Source organism: Coloeus monedula (assembly GCF_965178545.1).
Source record: "Coloeus monedula genome assembly, chromosome: 1".
Classification (NCBI taxonomy): Eukaryota; Metazoa; Chordata; class Aves; order Passeriformes; family Corvidae; genus Coloeus; species Coloeus monedula.
This window is the reverse complement of record NC_138781.1, coordinates 93,647,923-93,673,171: the sequence shown is the minus strand read 5'-3', so window position 1 is coordinate 93,673,171 and position 25,249 is coordinate 93,647,923. Positions and strand designations below refer to the sequence as shown.

The following is a 25,249-nucleotide window of genomic DNA, read 5'->3' as shown; positions in this document are numbered from 1 at the left end:
TTAACAGCTGAATGTTGGCTGCTCTTTGAGAAAAAAAACAGACTGTTGGAAAACCTGAAGTGTTGGAATATTGCTGCTGGTGGGTGGAAAAATGGAATGTGCCCTCTTTTCACTCTAGAAAGGTTTCTGTACTTTGCGCCAGGGAGGGACGTAACACGTTGGGAGCACTCTGCCTTCTTGAGTAGGAAGTGAAGAGGGGGCTGCGCCTTGACTTGGCTTTTTTTATAAAAGGAGCCTTGACTGTCGTTAGGAGGGAGGGAATAAGGTTCTCTACATCTTTGAAAAGGCTACATTAACGCAGAACAAGCTCATACTTTTTTTTCCCGCTCGTGGAGAACCCGCTGCTACAGCGCTTTCGCTGCTGCCCTTCGCCCGGGGCGGGCGCATTTTCCCGGATTTTCCCAGGCCGGGCGGACCCGCCCCGGGGCCGCACTCAGCGCCCGCCGCTGCTCCGATTGGCGCGGCGGAGCCTCCGGGGCCGGTGACGCTCGTCCGGGGCGGTCCCGCCGCACCTCCCGCCCCCGCGGTGCTCCCGGCCCCCGCCACCATGCACCGCTCACTCCGCGCCTGCCGCCGCCTCGGCCGCTCCGCCGGCCTCCTCCTCTCCTGCCCGCCGCCCCCGCTGCCTCCCGCCACCCCCGGCCGCTGGATCCCGGCGCCGCCCCGCGCCGCCATGGTGAGCCCCGGGCGGGGAGCGGGGAGCCGTGACCTCTAAGTGCCACCGCCGGCCGCCGCCGCCCTCGCTCCGCCCCCGCCCGCAGGGAGTGGGGAGCGGGCGCTGGCAGCGGGAGCGGCGGTCTCCGGCAGGGCCGGGGCTTTAATCTCGTGTGTTGCTGCGTCGGGAGCTCGCCAGCACCGGGAAGACGAGTCCGCCATCCCTTGCCGGGCTTTTGCGGCCGTTTCCCGCATCCTTCCTGCGGCGGGGCGGGAGGCGGCGCCGGGCCCGGCTCGGCCCCGCTCGGCAGCGGCTCCCGGGCAGGCCGGGATGTGCAGCGCGCAGCTCTCCCGTGGCACTGCCCGGGATGAGATTCACGCCCGAGCACGGCCCTGAGCCGTCGCGGTGTGGCCGGGCAGGGCGGGCATCCTGCCAGGCAGGAAAGGTGTTGGTGCAGGACCTGCTGCACAGAGCTGTGCTGTGCGGCAGCTGCTTCCAGCAGGAATTTTAGGCGTTTTCTTGGAGCTGTGGAGGTGCGAATAACAGAAAGCTGCATCCTCGCAGGAATGGGAATATTCGCCACTGGAGTAGCTCTGGGGCTTCCTGAAAATTAGGGAGCTTTCAGCTGAGAACTGCCGGGTACCTGTAGCAGGCATCATCAGTAGATATTCATGTATGATCAGTTGATTGTCGGGCTCAGACGCGAGTGGGACTTGATTGTTGAGTGAGGTTCAACATTGAAACAGAAACACTATTTGGATAAGGAACTTCAAATCTCACTGCTAACACGTAGGATGTTGCATGGAAGCCTTCGTCTCAGGTGCATCTTTGTGAGTTCACTCCTTAAAACAAGGAGGTAATTTAGACTGTCAGAAGAATTTCAGCAGAAAGCGGCGTGTTCGGGATTTTATCGGTTCCTTAGTTTACTAAATTAGTTAATAGATTTATCTAGAACATTAGTTTCCAATCTGTGATATTGATTAAGGTGTAAAAAGTAGCGTTTAAAAGAACAAGCTTCCCAACGAGTGAAAAAGCTTCATGGTGGGTGAAACTTACCCTGCGTAAGAAAACTGGTGTCAGAGCAGAATATGTAACTCAAACCACTGGCCTGTTGGACGGTTCCCTTTTTTATTTTGCCACTTGGCGTCATCTGAGAAAAACATTATAGATCATGGCCTTCGTTTATTTGCTGAAAACCTGGTATTTATGAATCTGATCTGCAATCTTACAAGAAAGAGAGATGTGTTTTGCTCTTTGCAGGTGAGAAATGTGACCAGTTCTGTGTGTATTGTGAGTTCCTTGAGTTTAAATAACAGCACTAGTTAAAACATCCCTCAGTGAAGTGGGAAGTCAAGCCGCTGTTGAATTCTTACAGGAAGAGCTCTGTATATTCTTATGTAAAAGAGGAGTGACCAAAAGATGTACTAACCAGTATTTAAATTAAAAAACCAGCCTCCCAACAAACCCAAGGCATGACTTTTTGATGTTTGTAGAGATTTTTTCAGTAGCTAGAGTTCTTTTAAAACATGTTGTGTAGATCCAAGGTGACATTTATGCTGTCCTGGTATGTTTATTGTGTTGCCTTAACTAACAGCTAAATTGCACAAGATGTTTTAAATAAAATTGTTATAATGCTCCTTCTGTAGATGAACATTGTAAAATATTTGAGTTTGGGGTCTAAAAGGTAATTTTCAGAATTTGTGACTCTAATTATGTTACGAAAGAGAAACAATGCTTAAAAATGAAAACATTCTTCATCTGATAAAGGAGGGCAGTTGAACAGAAATTACATATTCTGATGGCCTCAAAAGAATGCTTTTGACATGCTAAAAATGATGGTTCTTTGAATTGAAACACTTCTATCCAAAAGTTGCTGTATCCATATATCGGAATGTAATTTTTCACAGGAAGCATTATTGCAGCAGTTCTGCCATTTGAGTATCTCTGGTGTGTTATGGTGCAATCAGTTCTGATCAGTTCCCTGCAGCAAGGCAAAAGTACAGTTCTATTTGCTTAACTCTGTAAGCTTTAGACTGTGTTTGGGTTCTAGGGATTTTGGAGGGCTGAACACACCTTGTCAGGCCTCCTAAGAAAAAAAAAGTTCAGTAAATGTGAGGAACAGTAGTTGTGAGCAGGTCCTTGCTTGTAGCTAGGATAGAAACTAGGTGAGCACAGGAGATTGCCTTGGCTTGTGGCAGTTTCCACGTCTCCTTTTGGCTTTTCCTGAGCCCGGGGGAATGGGGGAGTAGAGGGTTGATGCGAGTGTGCTACTGATGCACCACTTTACAGCTGGTCCTCTGGGTCAGGGGGTGACTGCGGAAACTGCTTTACATGCAGGAACTGGGACCTTCAGCTCGTAAAGCCACTCAAGAGGTTGAATTCTGGCTGAGGAGTGAGGGAATCATGTGTGTTACATTCACATTCAGACAGTGGCTGCTGCAGCGGTCTGAGAGTAATGCTGCAGCTCAGTTACTTCAGTTTGCATGAAAAAGATCACTTTGCTTTTTTACCTAATGGCACCTGGTGCACTAGGAGTCAGCAAATGACATTCTTCTTAAAGTACCTCACCCTGTTAACTTCACTGGAATTGGCTAGGAACGTTGTTGTTTTTTTAATAGTGATTTCATTGTTGAAAGGTACTTGAACGAGGATGTACCGATCCTATTTATCTTTGTTTCACTATTGTTGACATTAGAATTATGTAAGTTTGAGGAATCAGTTGTGCAACTGGTAGCTTTTTTGTCTAAAAGGTTACAGGTAGTTTAACTTTTTATATTGTTTGAGGGTGAATACTTTTGGTGATTAAACCACTGATGATATTGAGAGCTAGGCTTGGAGCTGAATTTGGTTCTGCTTACCCAGCTCTGTGAAAGCTGGCGTTGTGTGCTTTTACAAGGTGCCCAAATGTCAAAAGCAGGCATTTCAAAGACTGTGAGTCCGTGGTCCCAACTGTTGGAATATTAATGTGCACACATGTACATTAAGACCCGAAAGCATCCCAATTAAACATTTTTGGTAGTAATATACTAAAGAAGCATTTACTATGTTCTGTTTTTTGTTAGCATGTAAATGAATGCTAAGTGACTCAAGCAGGACAAAGAGGATTAAAGAACATAGGAATTATGTACTCTTCCACACTAAGCTTTCTGTTCTTGTGGAGTCAGTGCCTGGGAGAGCATCAGCCAAAACACAAGGTGTGGGGAGCAGGACAGCCGTGTGAGAGCTAACCCTTGTTGTGGGCCGGGCTGCAGTTTCTTCCAGCTCGCAGGCACCACCTCCTCTGGAGTACTCAAAGTGAGCAGGGCTGATGTCTCTGGTATGTGACTGATGGTACCTGATGGCAGAGTGTCTCCATCTGGATGGGAATGATGCTTAGGATAATAAAAAGGGTGGGACACTTTCCCCTCCCTGCCTGCAGCTTGCCATCCATGGTGATGCAAACCTGGGCAGGCAGAAGGTCAGGGCTGCTGGAGAGGGTGTTCTGGCCAATACCCAGCTGTGCTTCTGTCCAAGAACACTGAGACCCACTAAAGAAGGAGCAAGTAAAATGAACCAAGAAGAGAGAGGAACAGTCTGACTTCAGAAGTGGACTCCTAGGGAAGAGTAAGAACTGTGTGAACATAGACTATGCTTTCCCCATTTTCTGACCCAAACTCTTTATGTATTTGGTACTGGTGAGGCCATACCTCGAATCCTGTGTCCAGTTCTGGGCCTCTCAATTCAGGAAGGACACTGAGGTGCTGGAGTGAGTCCAGAGAAGCACAGTGAAGCTGGACTCAGAAGGGTCTGGGTCACAAGTCCTGTGAGGAGCAGCTGAGGGAGCTGGGGTTGTTTAGCCTGGAGAAAAGGAAGCTCAGCGGGAACCTTGACTCTATTAATGGGTTTGTTTCCCAAGGACTCACCCCTGAGGGTCGTGGTTAGGTCAGGAACTCTGCATTGTATGTATATACCCTGCCTACAGGGCTGGGATTGTTTAACTTTTATCCATGATAAAGACATGAAAAAGACTTTTTCCCCCTTCCTGAAGACTCTGAAAGAAGATAATCTCCTGTTGTGGGAAAGTATGAATACTTTTCTCACAGAAAATTGCGACTTTGCTGACCAAGTGGGTCAGCACTTGGAAGTGGGAAGAGGAAGAGTAAACTGCTCTTGCTTCTTGTCCCGTTCCAGAATCTTTGTAGAGATGCTTGTGAATGTGATCACATCATCACAAATGAATAGGCTGTTCTACAAAAAGAACCATTCAATTTTTGGGGGGAATGTCACCTAAATTAATTTATTTATGCCTGTGTTAGATAATAACAGATGCTAGGTGGATATATGACACAGAAATATTACCATACATAAATATTGCACAAAATATACCTAGATAGAGTTCTTTGTGTTGCACAGCTAAAGAGCAACTGTGTTCCTGGTTTATTAGGCTAGAAATGACAATTAATGGTCAGTAACTTGGTACTGGATTAGTCAGTTGCTCCTTTCCAGTATTAAGTGTCCCATGCAGAGTGGATTTCAAACAGGAATTGTGTTGCCCATGTGTTGATCAGGCAGATGCTGCCCAAATTCTTACCATGCTACTTCTTCAGTTGGGTTTTAACAAAATGCTGTTCTGTAAATTAATTACTAATTTACTAATTAATAATGTTAGTAATTCTTTGGAAAGGAGAAACAGAGTCTTTTGTCAGGATGAGGCTTCATGCAGTGGGCACCCAAGGTCTTCAGCCACAAGGGCTGCCTGTCACCACGGGTCAGCTATGGTACACAGTTTGTAGTTGTGGCTTTTAGCGAGACAGGTGCTCAAACTAGAAGAATGTCTCAACTTTGAAGATCTAATTAGAAAAATACCTGTGACTAGGTGCATGTCTTGGCTTTGTATTTTTTTCCCTCTTCTTTAACATCTTTTTCTTGACAACCTGCTTTCAAAAAGAATACTGATTGCCAGTGTTTGAATTATTTTTCCTTTCCCACAGTCTTCTCAAGAGGCTTTTAGGATAGAATATGATACCTTTGGTGAACTGAAGGTCCCAAGTGACAAATACTATGGTGCCCAGACTGTTAGATCTACAATGAACTTCAAAATTGGAGGTGTTTCAGAAAGGATGCCAGTAAGTATTTCAAATCTGTATTCTCTTCTTCTCTAGAGTATGTTTTGGATGTGAAAGTGGATACCTTCCTCTTAAGCTTTTGCTGAAAGTGTGAGCAGCTTTGAATTTTAACTAAAGGTAGAAATTTCACGGCAATATATTATTTTGGTAGAGATATTTCTTGTTGCATTTAAATAAACTGAAAATTGCTTTTGAATAATTATATGGTGCTGCTTTATTTTTTTCATAAACAGAATGAATAGAAATCTGTCTTTCATCTTTACAAAGATGAAAAAGCAATGGAATAATTTGTCTGATGATTTATATAGTTTGTTGTTGAAGTTGTCTAGGATAGCATGTGTTGATCTAAACTTAGGATGTGTAGCTGTGCATAGACCATTAATGTGCACGTGCTTTGTCAAAGACTGACTTTCCATGTACTGAAATGTGTCAGTTTTCCCTCAAAAGGCTGTTTTAGAAATGGAACCAGTTCAGTTCTGATACATGTAACTTTTGACACACAGAGCATACCTGGGCTTACAAAAACAGCTGTGTACTGCCCTCTGGACTGCTTGGATGAATGTTACTGTTGGTGGGAGCATAGGTCAGATGTCCTGATTGCTCTCTGGTTTGGTTGATGGACTGCTGCTGGGTTTAAGAGCAGAGGAGTTTGGTTTAGAAGTAGACCTGTGCTATGAATTGCTAACATGTCCTTTTGGAGGGAAAGAAATTGTGTATTTAAACTTACCCTTGTGTCTCAGGTCCAAGTTATAAGGGCTTTTGGCATCTTGAAGAGAGCAGCTGCTGAAGTAAATCAAGACTATGGTCTCGACCCAAAGATTGCTAAAGCCATTGTACAGGCAGCAAATGAGGTAGGAACCAGCTATTCAAAATACTGAAACTGCCACTGTATTTTTGTTCAGCTTTTCACAGGAGGTTGGGGGATTGCATTTCTCAGATTGTTAGAGAAAAGCATTTCCTGTTAAAAGCATTTCCTGTTAGTAAATCTTGTTTTCCAGAGATCATTTACTTAATATAATATTTTACTGTTTTCTTTCTAGCATGTAAAGAAATGATAGAATGTTCAAATTCATGTTGATAAATGCCACCCAAGTGTAGAGAGTTCTGAGTGACCATTATTTGAGGTGTAATAATACTAGGTGTTTTCCTTTGTATAAATCAACAGAGTTGTTTATCTAGAAGCATTTTTAACAGAGTTTTCTTGTCCTGACTAGCTTAAAAATATTTCAGTGTTGGCAGAAGCCGTATACTCTTCCTAGACCCAAAAGCTTTGGAGAACTCCAGAATATATCCAGGCTCTTCTTGTGGTCTCTAGGGTTCCCCTAGTTAAAGGTGGATTAGAAGTTTTGGGTGGATTAAGGCTCCTTAGTCGAGAGTCATGAATTCTGAAAGTTGTTTGTGGCTCTTTTTGTTGTGTTTTTAAAACACCCCTGCTATGATATCCTTTCCCTCACCTCCAAAATAATTTTCTAATACAACTTAAATAGAAAGAGGAATCAAGTTACTCTTGGAGGTGGGAATGTTGCCTCTCTATAAGATGGGAAATACAGAAGATCCTCTCTTGAAAAGCGTTATTCCAGGAGGACTGATGTATCCTGATAATCTGGTTATCTAGCCTCAGAGTTGTGACAACAGATCCTTTGCTTTTCTGAGGCTAGTATGTGTGAGAGTGATACTTCTGAGCACAGATTCTGATACTATCAGAAACACATCTTTAGAAAACTCTCTGAATGTGTCTGACATTCAGCAGGCTTCAAAAAATGTTGATCAAACAGGAGAGACTGCCTTACAGGAAGGAAGTGTTTGATACTAGCAGCCATCTGCTGGCTTTGTTGATGCAACATGTAATGTGTACAGGTATCAGAGATCTGGAACTTCCCTGGATGAAATTTCTTTATTGAGAAATAGCAGAGTCCAATTGCACAGAGAGAAGATGTAACCTAAAGCACCTTTTGAAAATATTTTCTATGTCTGTAGAACATGAAATCAAATTCTATATATCTCTGTATTTTGCAATCCAGTGTCTTCAAAAAGCATAGCAAATGTTTTTTTCCCTGTTAATATCAGGTATTACATAAAAATGTAATATGTAATAGTGTAAATTCCCTGATGTTATATGTAGATTTCAAAATGTAATGGAGAGCATAATTTTAATTATGCAATAAAATTTTCAGATTTAATGCTTTTACTTTTTTTTCTTGTGAAACAACTTTTCTTTCTTTTTTCTATTGTAGGTAGCTGAAGGAAAATTAAATGATCACTTCCCTTTGGTGGTGTGGCAGACTGGGTCTGGAACTCAAACCAATATGAATGTCAATGAAGTCATCAGCAACAGAGCTATTGAGATAATGGGGGGCACATTGGGAAGCAAAAAGCCAGTGCATCCAAATGATCATGTTAACAAAAGCCAGGTTGTTACACTTGTTTTATACTGCTTTTAATTTCAAAAGTTCTGTGTCTTTGAATTGTAAATTTTGAGTTTTCTTCTATCCACTGTTTAGATTAAAAAAAAAAAAAAAGTTCTGTGGACAACTTTGGCAACAATTTTCTGGTTTTTTCAGTTAAAATGAACTTTGTTTGTCAGCGACAGTATGATTAAAAACTTCGAATTCATTCACGATAGATAAATTCACACATGATGTATTAGACAGAAGTGGCTTTATGACAGCCACTGCTACAGTCTTAAATTAAATATAGGTCCAGTTTCTAAAAGTTGGATCATGGTAGACGTTTTTATTATACTTCTCTCTTAAACTTCACCTACCTTGAAGGAAAGATTAAACCACTGACTTGGTTGTGTTCTTTCCTGATCCTTTGTGCTTACTCAGTATTCTGTGAACTGTGGATTTAACATTATCACAGCAACACATGCATGCTTTAAAGTTGCCTGCAATTCCTTTACAATCATCTGTCCATTCATTAGCCATCTCTCATAACTACTGCCTTTTCTTTTTTTTTTGTCCCAAGGTTGTTGTGAACAATCTATTAAATTTAACTTTCTGTGGGTGTAGTCATAAAAAGTTGATTTATCAATAAGGAACTGACCTTGTGGAACACCCCTAAGCTGCTTACTCTTAGTTTAGTTTCTAATTGTTTATGAGATAAAGAGAATAAAGCCACACATGTACATCTTAGAGCAGCAGTGGTGAGAAAAGCTTGTAAATTAATTGCTTGAATTTTCTCCACAGAGTTCAAATGACACTTTCCCAACAGCAATGCATATTGCTGCTGCCCAGGAGGTTAATGAGGTCTTGTTACCTGGACTAAAGAAGCTACAGAATGCACTCGAAGGGAAATCCAAAGAGTTTTCCCAAATCATAAAAATAGGGCGCACTCATACACAAGATGCTGTTCCACTTACTCTTGGACAGGTAAAAAAAGAATTATGCATTTCTTTGGAAAATTCTTGTAAATGTGTTGGAGGAAATTAAGTCAAACTTAAGGATGCCTAAATTAAGTTGATGGTTTAAGATAAAATATAGGAAAATGGCTGAATCTCAGCCTGAGTATTTTCAGTCTGAACTGGAATTTGCTGGGTATGGTATACACCAATACATGTGTCATAATTTTTCTTAATTTTTTTTCCATATGTGTTTTACTTCTAAAAGTAGTAAAATATAAATTGTTTTAAAATGATGTTTCATTACTAGATAGCACAGCAGTTTTTCTGTTACACTGACATTGCAAGGAAGAGGTGGTAGTAGTCTGTAATCTGTAAATTTATGTAAGTTATGTTTTGCCAATACAGAAAACTACTAAGTATTTTGAATGAAAATCTTTGATACATGATCTTGTGTGTATGTATGTGTATATAGATATAAAAGATGGCAAATCTTACCATATTGTCAGAAATGGCTTATATTACAGTAATTTAGTAATGAATTAAACTGAATTGATAGAAATCCAGGCAGAATTTGTGGAGTTTTTCCAAGAATGCACAGGTGGGGTTTTTACTAAGATTAAGTGAACAAAGCCCGAGATAGATTTCTCTGTTTGTACTTTGACAACATTAGTGTCATCTTGGAGCTGATTTACTATGGAATCAGATCCTGCTAAGTACACAACTGAGATAAAAGGCAAGAGAAAGATGCATTATATGCACATTTTTATATAGTCAGATTGGTTTATGTTTAATTGTTGGTAGCATGGGAGCAGTCTTTTAATAGAGGTATGCTTTCCCTCTTAATGAAACATGCTTAGATTGGGTGCTCTCAGGTTTTTAAAGAAATTAGTCAAATCGTGTTAAAAATCTAAAGTAATCTAGATGCTTGTTCTTGGTTGTTGTCTTCGTTCCTTAACTTTGTCCTCCTCTCTTTCAAAGGAATTTAGTGGCTATGTGCAACAAGTTAAATATGGTGTGGCTAGGATTGAATCTACCATGCCAAGAGTGTATCAGCTGGCAGCTGGAGGGACTGCAGTTGGCACAGGGTTGAACACAAGAATTGGCTTTGCTGAGAAAGTTGCTGCTAAAGTGGCTGAACTGACGGGTGAGGAATGATCCTTGGGAGTGAGTTGTCAGTAAAGCAGTGTATGTAACATACAGTCAAATTCAAACTAAATCTTTCCAGTTCCCATACTTCTCATAAGCTTAAATTGTATTTATATTACAACGTGAAACTTTTGTTAATGTGTTATATGCCTTCTACTTTGGATTTTTGTGTTAATGTGTTTTGATAATTATACTCAGTGCATTGGAAGGGACTGAAATGATGGTGTTTATCCAAGCAAAGCTGTTTGGATATGGATACAGTTTCAGACTTCTATTATTAGCCCAACTATAATGGTTCTGTCTTCATCTTTGCTCCTCTGCCTCTCTTAATTTACAGTGACTTGGTGCAAAAGAAGGGAAAAAAAGCACTTCCAAAGCCACTCTGGTTTTTTCATATGAAAGAGTAGAAGTTAACTGATTTTTTTGATTCTGTCTTTATAGATCTTAAAACTTAATTTACAGTGCAATTGAGTTTTTTGATCTGTAAACCAGATCTTTTGTGTCATGGTATCAGTTTTCAAAATGCCCCCCAAACAAATGAGTACATCTGTCATTTACTTTTGCTGTGAAAGCTGAAATTGCTTAGTTGACAGCATTTTTGTTTTGATGGATCTATTATTCACTGTCTTTCAGAGGGTCAAGAGTTTCTTGTACCCTGTGAGAGGAGTAACTTCTTGTAAACAGCAGCTGCCAGGAGCAGTACAGGGCTTGTTTTGGTGATGTTAGGAAGCTTTCCCATGTCAATGGAATGTTTTCTGTCCTGTGTGGGCAGGTTGTTTGCATAGGGCGGACTCCTGAGGCTCCTCATGCTCTTACAGAGAGTGGTTATTGGTGAGGACAAAAGGAAGAGTTTGGATGAATCTCTGTAGCTGAGAAGCCAGCTGTGCAGTTCATAGGGCCATGCAAATTGTGTGGGATTTGGTGTTTGTTTGGAAGTGCAAAACACTAGAAGTTAAGGGAATTATGCTGCTCTCCTTGGAACTGGTGCTGAAAGCTCAGATCAGTGGTTCTGCGGGCAGAAGTCCAGCCCACAGTCAGTCCTTAGTGATGTCTCTAACCTCTCATAGCATTCTGCTGGGACTGTCCTTCCAGGGCAAAGTACTGAAGGAATGTTTTTCATTATGGAACCTAGGCTTGCATCTCAGGCATTTAATTAACATAAACAGAGCTGTTCCTTCCATTGCTCCTGTCCTTTTGCTGTTGGCAGGCATCCTCCTAAGTCTCAACCAGCTTTCCCATGTTCTGGCTGGTTTATTGTTCCCTTCCAGTGCTGATACTGAGATGGGTTCTTCTCTAAGTAGCCAATTCCATTGTGATTACTTCTTACTTACCCTAATGCCTGCACTGCGATGCAAAACCATCTATTTTTATAACCGAAAGCATCACAGCAATTAACAAATTAAAGTTTCTAATTTGATTTAATGCAAGAAATGCCTAAGTTGGGCTAACTTCTGAAAGATAATGGACATTCACAAAATACTGTGGTGCAGAAGCAATGCTTAGAATGAAACACACTATGAAAGCTTGAAATTTGTACCTTTGTTTTAGGTAGATGCTCAAATTTTATACTCTTCTATTCAGTGACTTTTATTGTGTCTTTTTGTATTTAATTCAATTTGATTAAGAAATATGTGTGTGAAGAAAGCTCTAGAGGAAAGAGATGATCTTACAGTGTTAATAATTTTTAGTTTTTATTAAGCTAGTTATGTGTTTGTCTGATTTATGTCCACAAGGAAATGCTTCACTGGTGTAATGTTTATGCCTCTCCTTGTAGGTTTGCCTTTTGTCACTGCTCCAAATAAGTTTGAAGCTCTTGCAGCTCACGATGCTTTAGTGGAGCTCAGTGGAGCCATGAACACGGTGGCGTGCAGTCTGATGAAAATAGCTAATGACATTCGCTTCCTGGGCTCTGGACCACGCTCTGGACTGGGAGAGCTCATCCTGCCTGAAAATGAACCAGGGAGCAGCATCATGCCAGGTACAGAGAAAACATACAGGGAAAAATGACCTGTTTGGTTTTTTTTTTTTTGGACCACTGTCTCTTAACAGATATTTACCAAACACCATCACAAATGTCAGTTAAGTCCATGATTCTCTCAGGTTTTATCTAGTGCTGTATTTTACCAAACCTGTGTTCATAAAAATGCTTGCACAGCTGTTGGCTGGCAAGTGTATGGGGGAGAGTAGTATCTGTACGAATATGGCTTTATTAATACAAGCATACTTCTCAAAGCCTTCCTTTAGAATTGGAAGATCTTTACAATTTTAGGTAAAGGCTTTTCTGAAATAATCTTTAATCTGCAAATTGAAGCAATACCACCATGTAACTTGACTTCTGTCTTTACTTCCTAGCATGATTAGTGTTATGCACTCACATTTTCCCTTCTGCAATGATCCCGTTGTATGGGAGGATGAGAAAGAAAGGAATAATACTAGAAATCATTCCTTTCCTCTCCTAAAAAAGTATTTATATATGAATATTGTACATCCAATAACTATTTTAAGATTGTTCCTCCTGTGTGGTAAATTATAAAAGAAACAGCTCAATGAGCATATCTGGTTCTAAGAAAAGCAAACAATGAATGCTCTTACTAGGATTATATCTAAAAATTAAGTCATAAAACAAACTTGTTGGGAGGCCACTCTAACTTGGTGTGTGTGTTGGGTTTGGCGGGGGGTTGTTTTTTTTTTATTTTTCTGTTTTGTTTCTTTTTTTCTGATAAAGTGTACTAACTTTATCACAAGTAATTGTGACAAATCAGTAATACTTTTCTTGAGCTGAGTGAGATTTGTTAGTGATCTCCCAGAAATGCCAACTTGCACATGTAAAGACAGGTTGTAATCTCTTGACTGTTATGAACTGGGGTAATGAACAGCTGCTTAGCTCATGCCCATGTGATCCAGCTCTGAGTCTTGGGAGACTGCTGAAGCAGCCATAGCTGTTTTACAAATCCTAGCTGAAAATACTGAAATAGTACAGTCAATTTAATATAATTTGTGGAAATACTTTATTTTCTGTGGTGCACAGATACAGAGGAGTAAGACCAGTTATCTCTTACAAAACATTTTCTATTGAATGTGATTTGGTAAACAGCTGCTTGGTGGTTGGTTGGTTGGTTTGTTTTTCCCCTTCCTTCTCCTTTGGTAACATTTTTCTTTCCCTTTCACAACCAGGAAAAGTGAATCCTACCCAGTGTGAAGCTGTGACTATGGTGGCAGCCCAAGTTATGGGAAATCATGTTGCTGTTACTGTAGGAGGAAGCAATGGACACTTTGAACTGAATGTCTTTAAGCCCATGATGGTAAGTTCATAAAGTTTTACATATCTAGGACTTTATATGTAATTGTGTGTACAGTCAGATAATTTATGGGCAGAACCCCCCCTCAGTGAATACTTGAATACTGGTAGGGTTGGGCATCTGCAACATCCCTGGGCAACCTGTTCCAGCATCTCACCACCCTCACAGTAAAAAATTTCTTCCTGATACCAAACCTGAAGTTCCCCTCTTTCAGCCTGTACCCACTGCTCCTTGTCCTATCACTACAGTTGCTGACAGAGTCCCTCTCTGCCTTTCCTGTAGGCCCCCTTTACATACTGGAAGGAAAACAGCCTGTTAAATAAGTTGATATTGTAAGGAGGGCACTGGTTATGAACAAAGGTACCAGAATGTGCAACTAGTAGTACCTGAATTAAATAATTGGTATTTTGTTCTTTGTCTTGTTAGATTAAAAATGTTTTAAACTCTGCAAGACTTCTAGGAGATGTGTGTGTTTCTTTCACTGATAACTGTGTAGTTGGAATCCAAGCCAATACGGACAGGATCAACAAACTGATGAATGAATCTCTGATGTTGGTAACAGCACTGAACCCACATATAGGTAGGTTTAAGGCTCAAAAACTTCTCAGAACATACTGAAGTAATTTGTGGTAGCATAATTTTGTACACTTTATTTGTATTGTCACAATGCCTGGAGGCCAGGTTAGGTCAAAAGTTACTTTACTTCAGCATCACCAATTGCTGTTGTAAAAGATGTGTTCTCCTTGTAGTGGCCATGCCAGGGTATTAGAAAAATAACTGATTAGAGTCAAAAGGAGATTGGGAGAATTTGTGTACCTGTTTTCCTAAATTGACCTCTAATAATGATGAGTGAAAGATTACAATATGAGATTTTTTATTTAAAGGACAATGCTGTAAAAATCTTTGAGCTAAATTAATTAAGATGACTATAACAAAATTTACTTTAAGTAAGGAGTTGGTGTAAACATTTGGTACATTTCATTTCCTGCAAATTGAGTTAAGCAGTAATAGCAATGCCTAGCAAATAATTTTCCAAAGACTGCGTCACACTTTACTCTCACCTCTAATGAATCATCTGAAATTGCGAATGGATAACTTGTTGATTTTGTTTTGTAACAGGATATGATAAAGCAGCCAAGATTGCCAAAACTGCGCACAAAGAGGGGACAACGTTAAAAGAAGCTGCTATAAAGCTGGGGTTCCTTACATCAGACCAGTTTGATCAGTGGGTGAAGCCTAAAGATATGTTAGGTCCTCAGTAACTTCTGTACAAAAAAAAGTGTTCTTAATATAAAAAAATAAATACATATTATATCATAGAATCCATTAGTTGGAAAAGGCCTCTGAGATCATTGAACCCTACCTATGACTGAACACCACCATGTCAACTGGACCATGGCAGTAAGTGCCATGTCCAGTCCGTCCTTAAATACCTCCATGGACAGTGACTCCACCACCTCCCTGAGTAGTCCATTCTCATGTCTGTTCACCTTTTCCGTGAAGAAATTATTTTAATGTCCAGCCTAAACCTCCCCTGGTGCACCTTAAGACTGTGTCCTCTTGTCCTGTCACTTCTTACCTGGGAGAAGAAACCAACCCCCACCTGGCTACAGCCTCCTTTCAGGGGGTTGTAGAGAGCAATAAAGTCTCTCCTTAACCTCCCCCAGGCTAAACACTCCCAGCTCCCTCAGCTGCTCATGGAACTGGTGCTCCAGACCCTTCACCAGCTTCGTTGCCTTTTTCTGGGCTTGTTCCAGCCCCTCAATGTCCTTCCTCAATTGAGCGGCCCGGAACTGGACACAGCACTCGAGGTGTGGCCTCAGCAGTGCCGAGTACAGGGGCACAATTACTGCCCTTATCCTGCTGGCCGCACTGTTCCTGATTCACAGCACGCTTTGGTACACTTCACATGTTTTCCTGGTATTTCTGACACATCAGCTGAGCCGCTGTTACGGGGGTGATTCTACACTGCAAGTCGGCGGTGCAGCTCCAGCAGTGGCTACAAGGGGGTGTGTTGGGGGAGAAAAGCGGAAAAGCGTCCCCGTGTGGGGGCTGCTGTGACTCCGTGCTGCCCGAGGAGCCCCTGACCCCCGCCGCCAGCCAGCGGGGCTGGCAGCTCCGGCCGGCGCCGGGCCGCGCTTCCTGCTTCCCGCGGCCCTTCCTCCGCGGGGCGGGGCGGGGCCGGCCGTGGGCTTCCGGGTCGGCCGGGAGCGCTGCCGCCGCTGCCGGGGTCGGGAGCGACTCCGAGGCACCGCCGCCGCCATGAACCGCTTCTTCGGCAAGGCGAAGCCGAAGGCGCCGCCGCCCAGCCTCACCGACTGCATCGGGACGGTGAGTGCCCGCCCTGGGGCCCCGGGCCCGCGCAGCGCTGCGCGGCCCGGCCGCCGCCTCGGCAGGGGCGGGAGCGCCGGGGCGGCCCTAGGGACGCGCACCTGTGCATAGGTGTGAGAGTGTGTGTGTGGATACTGCGGTGCGTGGGCACAGTGTGTGTGTGTCCGTGTGTGGGTATGTCCATCACAGAACCACGGAATGGGTTGGAGGGGATCTTAGTGATCACCCAGCTCCGGCCCCTCTGCCATGGGCAGGGCCACCTTCCACTCGAGCAGGTTACTGAGAGCCACACCCGGCTGGCCTTGAGCACTGTAATGTGCAGGGATACACGGTGTGTTTTGGTGCAGCGTGTTTGTGTGTCCGCACACGGACACAGGGATGTACCTTTATGCTCATACACCCGTGCCTGCGTTTGTGTCCTGTGCCGAGGAGCGCATCCCATAAATGGGTGCTCACAGTGAGCATGGAAGGCATGGCTCTCCTTACATCCTCCTGGATTTTCTCAGCATTTCCGTCTGCGGAGTGCTCTGACTGCACTAGCTAACTCCTGCCATGGCAAGTTGAGGCAAGGCAGGGGCAGGAGCAAGAAAATCAGTCTCCCCGTCCAATACAGAAGAGTGTTTTGTCTCTTAGGGGTGAGCAGGGTTGCTGTAGGGTTGATGCCAAAGATATGTGCAGATGGACAGATAAGCAAGCTCACACCAAATAAGAAATGCTCAGGAAACACGTGGCAAAGCACTTGACAACTGTTGTATTGGCCTGCTTGCAAAAAAGGTTAAGAAAAAGTGTTAAGATTTATCTTGTAATTTCATAGTCTTTTTTTTTTTTGACTTTAACGTGTATGGGGAAAATGGTAGCATGGTTTTGCAGCTCCCTCTGTTGTAAGCTAATTCGAAGAAGTGAAGAAAGAACACGCAGTTGCTTGAGTATTTGTGTCAGTAAACAAAGGGCAGTAACAGCTGTGGTATAAATGTGGGTTAACTAAGCTTTGTCACTGGAACCTGACAACAAGAAGTTTCCGTGGAGAAATCACAGTTTTTCTCCCAGAAGATCTATTTTGCTACCCAGTGAAAAGACTCTCTAAATTAAATACCTAATTTTTGTCAGTGCTACCTCCACAAACCTACACATCAGTCTCTTGTGTATGCCACTGGCTGCTATGAGGAGAGAGAGAAGTGGTCATAATGTTTGTCTCGGTGCTTTATCTTACTGACAAAGAATGTTTTAATACTGCTTTTTAGCAGTATTAAGCCCAAACATAACTCTAAATATATTTAGTTAGAACAGTGAATGCAGCATCTGATTGAAAATCAGGATTAGCTTTCCCATTGTTGTCAGTAAACACTTTGGTGGATGACTTGAACTCCAAAATCCATGTGAGATACTGTTATTAGTACTTAAATTTGCTATTTTGGCAATGTAAGTGAAAGAGCAGGAAGCCTTGTGTCCCTCACAACAACTGACTCCTTATTAGTCTGTTAGATTTTTCACGCTGCTTTTGCCAGTTCCAAGCTGATGTCCATTTTTCTAATATTGAGCTAAATCAAAGGAAAATTTAGATAGGTCAGCAGTCTGCTTGTGCTAAGATCGTGTTCAATCCTAGTAGAGTTTTGGGGTACATAAAAGTGTAATTTAAACAGCTGTTTTGATTTGCAACACCAGGAATTTATTTTTTTTTTTTCCAAAAAAATCCTGCTAAATGCAGTTTTAATCCTCTTCTAGTTGTTTGTAATTGCACTGTCTGAAAGTTTGATTATGGAAGACAGCAGATTAACCAAAAAGCAGAATTTCAGTTTCATTTTATGCATGTGATGACTTCGGCAACCAATGATGAGTTACAGTGTGGTTTTTAAAACATGAAATCGAGAGCCTGTGCTGGTCAGCTGTTGAGAAATGAAGGGCTGGTTGCAAGCAGACCCCTTAAAGGTGGGTCATCACAGGAAGTGTATAAACCACCCTGTTTCGATGCCTTTCAATTTCTGTGGAAGGGATTAAAATGTAAGGCATTTCTGTATACTAGTAAGCATGGGGAGAAACACTTCCTTTCAGTAGTTTGAATTTTATGAATTAACTTTTTGTGCCAAGTTATATGCTATCTGATTTGTGAAAGACTTGCTGCCTTTTCACAGTAGTGGAGTCTCTAGGATAGGTTCTGCTAAAACTACAGACATTATTATATTTTTTTTATCTTCAATTACATGTGAATTATTTTTGAAGAGAGGTATGTGAGATATTAAAAAACTTATACTATTCCTTTTTAATGTTAAGTCCAACAGTTTGGAGGCTCAACTGCTGTGGCTTCTGGGGTGTCTTCTATCTTAGACGCATTTTGCTCTGCCTTTTGAAAGAGTCAAATTGCTTTGTAAGATATCTTACCATGTTAGTTCAGTGATAGTTAGCCATTAAATGGCAGTTGGGAAATGTGTTTGGTGAGCAGTGATTAATGAAACATTAGTTAAAAACATAGATAACTCTTAGGCAGTAATCATGCCTATGTTTTGGATGATCTTCCATGTGTAGGCAAGTTTAGTTACGTAAAATTCATTGCACTTAAAGGCAGGATTTTTTCTGCTTGCTGGCAGAGCACAGTCAGATGACTCAAAGCTGTCACGAGGCCGGTAGGAGGAAGGATGCACCAGGAAGTAAAGCATTAATAGTGTTTTTACTTTTTCTTCGTTCTAAACTTACGGTTTTTCAGAGTAGTAAATAGGAAACATAGGAACAAAAGGCTAATAGTTGTGACAACGGTGTTAAAATTCAGGTTCCCTTTCTTTTGTGTAAATTGGGACCCTTGTGTAGCAATGAAACATTCCTCAGTGTGCCTTATTTGTGAATAATAGACAGAAGCTCTTCAAGTCCTAATAAACAGTCTAGTTTTCTGGATAAATTAGATTCATTCTCCCCTCTCCTGTCCAGTCTCATTTTTAAAAGCTGAGGTCCTGTGTCATGTGTGTGTGAAATTTTTATGTAGTTAATGGATATGGGAGGCTCTGTCTCCACTTCCTGGTAGTACTGCTTGAAAGAATCATATAAATAAACCAAATCACTGTTTTTCCCCCGTGGAGGCTGACCTCAAAGGTGCAGTTAGCTGATGAAGATCTTGAGGAGTTGCCATGCTTTGATCCTACAGGAGTATTAAAATCTCAAATTTTTCTCTTTCTTGCTATTAGTAAAATATTTGGCATAATAGAAAGCTTAATACAAATTTTTCAATGCCAGCTGTGCCCAGGCACTTTAATGTCTTGTGTGGAATGTTCATATCTGATGTTCTGCTCAGGATGCCTCTGGCAAAGGCATGTTGCTGTCATAGAGTGGGCTTTTAAAAGGGTCACTGAAACATCGAAATGAAAATCCACATAATTGTACATGCTTAGCAACACCATTAGCAAGGCAGAATTGTAAATTTGCACTGATCTGTCTTATGCTATAATTGGAATGTCATTATAATCTAATCCCCAGAGAGGCTCCTTGGAATGAGAAGTTAATAAGCTTTATTTTGTTGTTTCCAGAGAAATGCTGGGGTAGTCAGTTCATGTTAAAAAGGCCTTTTATGAATTTGTATATGCTGTTAGAACTACCTATACCCATGCTTGGTTATGTAATTGTCATTTTTAACCCTCTTATGGTGAAGGGTTAAAATATATCGCAAATGAGAGCTCTGTGGAATGCCAGCAGGGTACACCTAGAAGTTTTCCATTCTGCTTTAGTCCGTGGCACTGTGTGTTACCAGAAATTCCTGAATGGAGTTCTAACCTGAGTTCATTTGCAAGGGAGCATCTCAAAATGATGGGAACATGTTACAGTGGCAGAGCTTTCTGCAGCCTCAGAGCATTGTTTCTTGTGCTCCTTGTAGAAGTTGTTTCACTTGGTTCTGGTTTTGGATTCTCTGCAAAATCTAAACTGTTTATAAAACCACTGAGTGGTTTTATAAAGAAACAATTCAGCTAGAAACACAATAAAATGGAGGGTGTTCTTTTTATTGTCCCATACCTGAATAAAACCTTAATGAATGTTGTTTTCTTTGTTTTCCCCCTCATGTATTAAAGGTGGATAGCAGAGCTGAGTCAATTGACAAGAAAATTGCTAGGCTTGATGCAGAACTAGTGAAGTATAAGGATCAAATGAAGAAAATGAGAGAGGGACCTGCAAAGGTAAGAATGTTCTATGTAATTTAAGCATGAGAGGATGTGACTCAAACTTCTTGTCATGTGATTTAGCCAGTTCATCTGGTTCTTAAAACTTTATCTTGCCCTATAGATGAGATATAAGGTCCTGCAGGATTTTTTTATTAGACATGCATCTTTGAACAGTGTTTTCATTGGTTTTTATTTGTTCCAGAGTGTAATGTAATTCCTCCCTGGGAAGTAACTTGCTTCCCTTCTTCCTTGTTACCTGAATTAAGTCTGGTAGAGAGGCTGTTTTGTTTGTCAGCCAAAATAAAAAGCTCTACACTATGCCTAAACAGAGCAGGGCAACACATTTTTAAAGGGATGAACTTAGAATATAAAATGTGTCTGAAAATAAACATATCTGATACAAACTGTATTGTCAAAGTACCTGCTGTGGTATTACTTGATGCTGACCATTGAAATGTATTAATGAAAGCTAGTTCTGATGGACTAAGTTTGACATCTTATTCTCTGTACTGAAAACAGAAATCAGAAGCTAGAAACTGAAAATATTTTCTACTAGAAGTTTTGTGTACTCTCCTGTTTTGTTAATCATTAATGCAGGCCAAATGCTGAATGTAACTATTGTTAAACTTTTGGCACTAGTAACTGAGAATCTTTTGGAAAACTTAAATCCAATGCATTAGGTTTAAACAGGATAACCAAGTGTAAAGTCAGATATTTTTTCCTAATGTAACACTATTGTGTCTTTCAGAATACAGTAAAGCAGAAAGCATTGAGAGTGTTAAAGCAGAAGCGGATGTAAGTTGAAACCTTTCTGAGCTTGTAGTTAATAAAAGGTTGTTTTCTTTGGGGGGCAAAGGCACACTTTCATTTCTCTTTCCAGTACTCTCTTGAGCATTCTTTAAAGAAAAATGCTGAACAAGTCTTTCAGAAGCATCTCCTTACAGATTTTGCATCAGCATGTTTATGATTTATATGTCAGTATATAAATTTGGATTGGTACAAGATGACCTAAGTCTGTTCATTATTACAAATATGTTTGGCTCCTAAATTTTCTGAGAGATTGCCTCATTTTATATTATTGATTGATTACTGTGAGTTGTGTATTTGAGGATCTTGCTCTGATTTACTGGAAATTTACCTCTTCTTTATGGACACCCTTGAGGACTTGAGCAGATGTAGTGCAGGTAATTGTGGCTCTACAGAGACCCCCAAGTGGACAGGATAGATGGTCCTGTGGTCTGGTCTTGTCTAGTGTCCTGTCTTGAAAGTGTCCAGCAGCAGATCCAAAGGAAAGAATATCAGAACATGGCAAGTGTTCAGGAATGTTTCACTGGAATATGTCATAGTCCATGAACTGCAAATCTTAGAAGCTGTCTGAGCCAAAGCTCCCATCATCTTGTATTTCACATCCCTCAGATGAATTGTACCTTTATGGACTCACTGAATTACTTGTTAAGTATTAGTGAACTCTTACCATCTAAAATATCAAATGGCAAGGAATGCAGTACTTTAATTAGATGCTGTGAGGAGGAGTGCTTGATTTTGGGCTTTAGGGGTTTTTTTTCTGTTTTTTGACTATGCTGCTTGCTGCTCTTCCTTGGTGGGAGTACTGGGCCCCTCATAATAGGCTATTGTCATATCCCTCAGTCATTTCTTTCAGGTCTTGTGGAACAGTAATATATGCAGTCATTAGTTGTCCAGAAGGTTTTGCATTTGGATCCTTCTTGTCTATCAGACCTCCTGCTTTTCATGTTAGAAGGACTCATGGTTCATTTTTATGTTTTCATTCTTTTGTTTAACTTGACATAGTTTACATTCTTGATTTGATACAAGTTTAGCTTCAAGAAGGATGATTTCTTAATTTTTAAAGTCTTTCTTTTCTCTGTGGTTACCCTTAAAGGTTTCCTTTCGGTATGCTATCTTCCCCCTCCTCCCTGCCCTGAAAAACTCCAGTGTGGAACCACTGTGGTTTGGATAACCTGCCAACTCTTCCCTTCTCCTTACAGCATTAGTGAGCATGGCATGCATGTCTAGCTTATTGTGATTAAACTTTTGCTGTATCCTCACCTACTTTGTCAGTCTAGGCAAATATGGTGTTGGTGTCAGTTAAAACAAAGCTTAGTTCAGGAATAGCTTTGTCAGCTTCAAGTACACAGAAATGCATAATGGCCAGATTTTTATGAAGCTCTTTATTCTGCAATTCTCTATAATAAGTGAAAAATAAAAACCCAGATCTGTTCATATCTTTAGACTACCGCTGCTGCTTTTTCAACTCTTAAAATTTAGGAGTGTTTGTGGTAATAAATAGTGTGGTGTTTTAAAGTCGTTATTTGCCTTTTTTTAAACAGGTATGAACAACAGAGGGATAATCTGTCACAGCAGTCTTTTAATATGGAACAAGCTAATTACACTATTCAGGCACTGAAGGATACAAAGACAACGGTACTAGTTTATTAATCTCAAACTTGTTTAATTTGTTTAATCAGTGCTAGATTAGATATTAGATACAAGTATGATGTTTGGCTCTTCTAGGTGGATGCAATGAAACTGGGGGTGAAAGAAATGAAGAAAGCTTACAAGCAAGTCAAGATTGATCAGATTGAGGTGAGCTTTATAGTTTAAATGATTAAAGAACAAAAATAACGTACTGAAATAGTGGTGAGTGGACTATGTAATTTGAAGGTGACTGTTTTAGTTCACATGAGTTTGTCTGCCTTATTTATGGGACCACCATCATAATTCCTTCCTGATTTTTCTGGTATTGCACAATCAGTTGTTTGCCTTATTGTACTGATTATTGTTTCCTTGCTGAGCTAATCTTCAATCTCTCCTTTCCTTGCACTTCAGCATAAATGTTAGTGGATACTTCCTGCTGTGGCTTTTTTTGTCCTTTTTTGTTTCCCTATACTAGTAATGTGCAGATTAGTCCTTTAATCTCCCAGTTCAAGGTAGTGCCTGATGAAAAAGAACAAAACCCAGAACCAAAGAAACACCAGCCAAATGTCCGCAAGGCCTGGCCCTGACTTCAGAAAATGCATAACCCCCCCCCCCGTAAGATCTCTAAATATAATTTCAAGTACGCTGCATTTAAACTCTTACCCAATGCCAGTGCTGAACTCCTTTAAGTTCTCTTTTGTATTGTTTTTTATATATGGCCTGCATTGTAAACCTTTAGGCAAGTATTGTTTCCTTACTTGTACTCAAGTACACTGCCAATAATTATGCTAATATATCTTCTGAATTCTGCTGTGGCACCACTCAGGTTAGTGCTTATTTTCCAGATGGTAGATTTAATTTGTCTGCATTTCATACCTTTTCTGATTTTCAGGTACTCTTGTCCTGAATGTGTGTGTCTTGACCTGTATTATTGCTGCTTCAAAAAAATGGTTTATGCATTAAAAGAATTGAGTGCTTTGTATTTTGGAATTACTAAACTGAATTTGAGTAAATATGGACCAATTTAAAATGATTCTTGCTTCAGGACATACAAGATCAGTTGGAAGATATGATGGAAGAAGCCAATGAAGTCCAGGAGGCACTGAGCCGTAGCTATGGAACACCAGAGATTGATGAAGATGATTTGGAAGCAGGTTAGGAAGGGGGAGGGTGATATTTTTGTTACTGAATATAAAAATCATCATACTGTCATTCAGTGATTTTTTATTTCATTGGTCAAATACTTTAAATATGTTTTAAAAAGCTTTAACAGCTTTTTTTAAACAGTAAAGCTGGATTTGCTTTAAGAGCAGTAACAAGAGCATGAGACAAACATGAGATACCAATGGAATGCTACAAAGCAGGGAAGAAGGTTCTCTCCTGTGTGTGTGTGTATTTCTGACTGATGACTGATGCTAAGTGAGTCTGAATGTAAGCATTCAGTATGAATCCTGAGTATAAGAGCAGCTTTTCTCTTGCAAAAGGAACTTATTTCAAAATTTTTCAACCAACATAATATAATTTCAGAACTGGATGCATTAGGTGATGAGCTTTTAGCTGATGAAGACAATTCCTACTTAGATGAAGCCGCATCTGCTCCAGCAATCCCAGAGGTCACTCCTACAGACACAAAAAACAAAGTGAGTCCTTTGCTCTTTAACAGCAAAATACATTTTGTTTGCTTTGGATTAATCACATTTGTGTTGGTTGCTTGATATTTGGGATCCTTAATATTTTGAACAAAAAACTGTGCTTAATGTTTTATGTATGTTATTTATGTATTATATGTATGGATGCTAAATACAGAGAATTTGAGAATACAGTGTACTGAATGCTTTTAATTATGTTTAGAAGAACTAGAATGACATTTTGTCACTCCTATCAAACACTGCCAGTAGAATTTAAGTGTACCATTACAGCTCTAGTCTTAAAACCATAAGAAAGGCTTCTGTATGTTTGCTTTTGGGGCTTTAATAGAGCTTCATAATGAGGAAGAACACTGATGCTCTTGTTTTGATTCCAGCTGTCACACAGTGGCAATTGCAGATACAGACACTTTGTAGAAGTAGTAAGGAAGTGTCTGTGAAATGTTCTGGTTGGTGGAGAGTCGTTAACCACCTTCTTCTTCTTTCCTACAGGATGGCGTATTGGTGGATGAATTTGGGTTGCCAAAGATCCCTGCAACATAAATGTTTCAAAAGCACAATGGATACAATGAACTATACTTTCTGAATTGTATTAAGAATCTTTTTTTTTTTTTTTTTTTAAATTCTGGAGAACTTGTCCTTCCAGTGTAACCTTAATATCACTACATCCTAGAATGCAATATGAGTGGCTGGTGGTGTTCTTTCTTTGGAGAAAGTTGTTCTACTACTGACTTTTCTGTTAATGGAAAATTCATCGCAGTTCCCTTCAGTGGAAACAGTCAGTCTGATAGGTTTTGATTTCCGTATCTTATGGACAAAGTAAAACGTGAAGACTAGTGGTGGCTGTCGATAGCTGAGGTTTATTTTGACTTTGTATTATGTTTCTTGAGACTAAGACTACACGTTGCTGCTTACTCTCTGTAAAATAGCTCCCTTATTACTACGCCTGTTTGATAAAAGAACTGAAAGCAATTTTTAAACTACTGCAGTCCTGAAACTTTTATGCGATTGTACTTGTAACCTTCTTGAAAACTGCTCGGGTTATCATCAACTTTATGTATTCTATGGAGACATAAAATCACGTAGATTAGCAGATCCCTTTGTGTGGCGTTTTTGGTGATGAATTTGGTGCGAAGGACAGGGCGGGGGGCA

The 25,249-nt window shown here is 40.7% G+C and overlaps 2 protein-coding genes across 2 annotated transcripts; both read left to right on the top strand.

Moving 5' to 3' along the window:
- The first annotated feature begins 502 nt into the window (after window positions 1–502).
- On the top strand, window positions 503–14,874 carry FH (fumarate hydratase). The gene is made up of 10 exons (XM_082277682.1): window positions 503–676; window positions 5,626–5,760; window positions 6,501–6,611; window positions 7,995–8,171; window positions 8,949–9,131; window positions 10,082–10,247; window positions 12,024–12,227; window positions 13,424–13,551; window positions 13,975–14,128; window positions 14,668–14,874. Exons 1-10 carry the CDS (start codon window positions 548–550, stop codon window positions 14,808–14,810), a joined length of 1,530 nt encoding a protein of 509 aa, XP_082133808.1. The 5' UTR covers window positions 503–547; the 3' UTR covers window positions 14,811–14,874.
- An 868-nt stretch (window positions 14,875–15,742) lies between these two features.
- CHMP5 (charged multivesicular body protein 5) lies at window positions 15,743–25,192 on the top strand. The gene is made up of 8 exons (XM_082282841.1): window positions 15,743–15,879; window positions 19,926–20,030; window positions 20,764–20,810; window positions 22,364–22,457; window positions 22,548–22,619; window positions 23,497–23,605; window positions 23,979–24,091; window positions 24,590–25,192. The coding sequence occupies exons 1-8, from the start codon at window positions 15,811–15,813 to the stop codon at window positions 24,638–24,640; spliced, it is 660 nt and encodes a 219-aa protein (XP_082138967.1). The 5' UTR covers window positions 15,743–15,810; the 3' UTR covers window positions 24,641–25,192.
- Window positions 25,193–25,249: the final 57 nt, after the last annotated feature.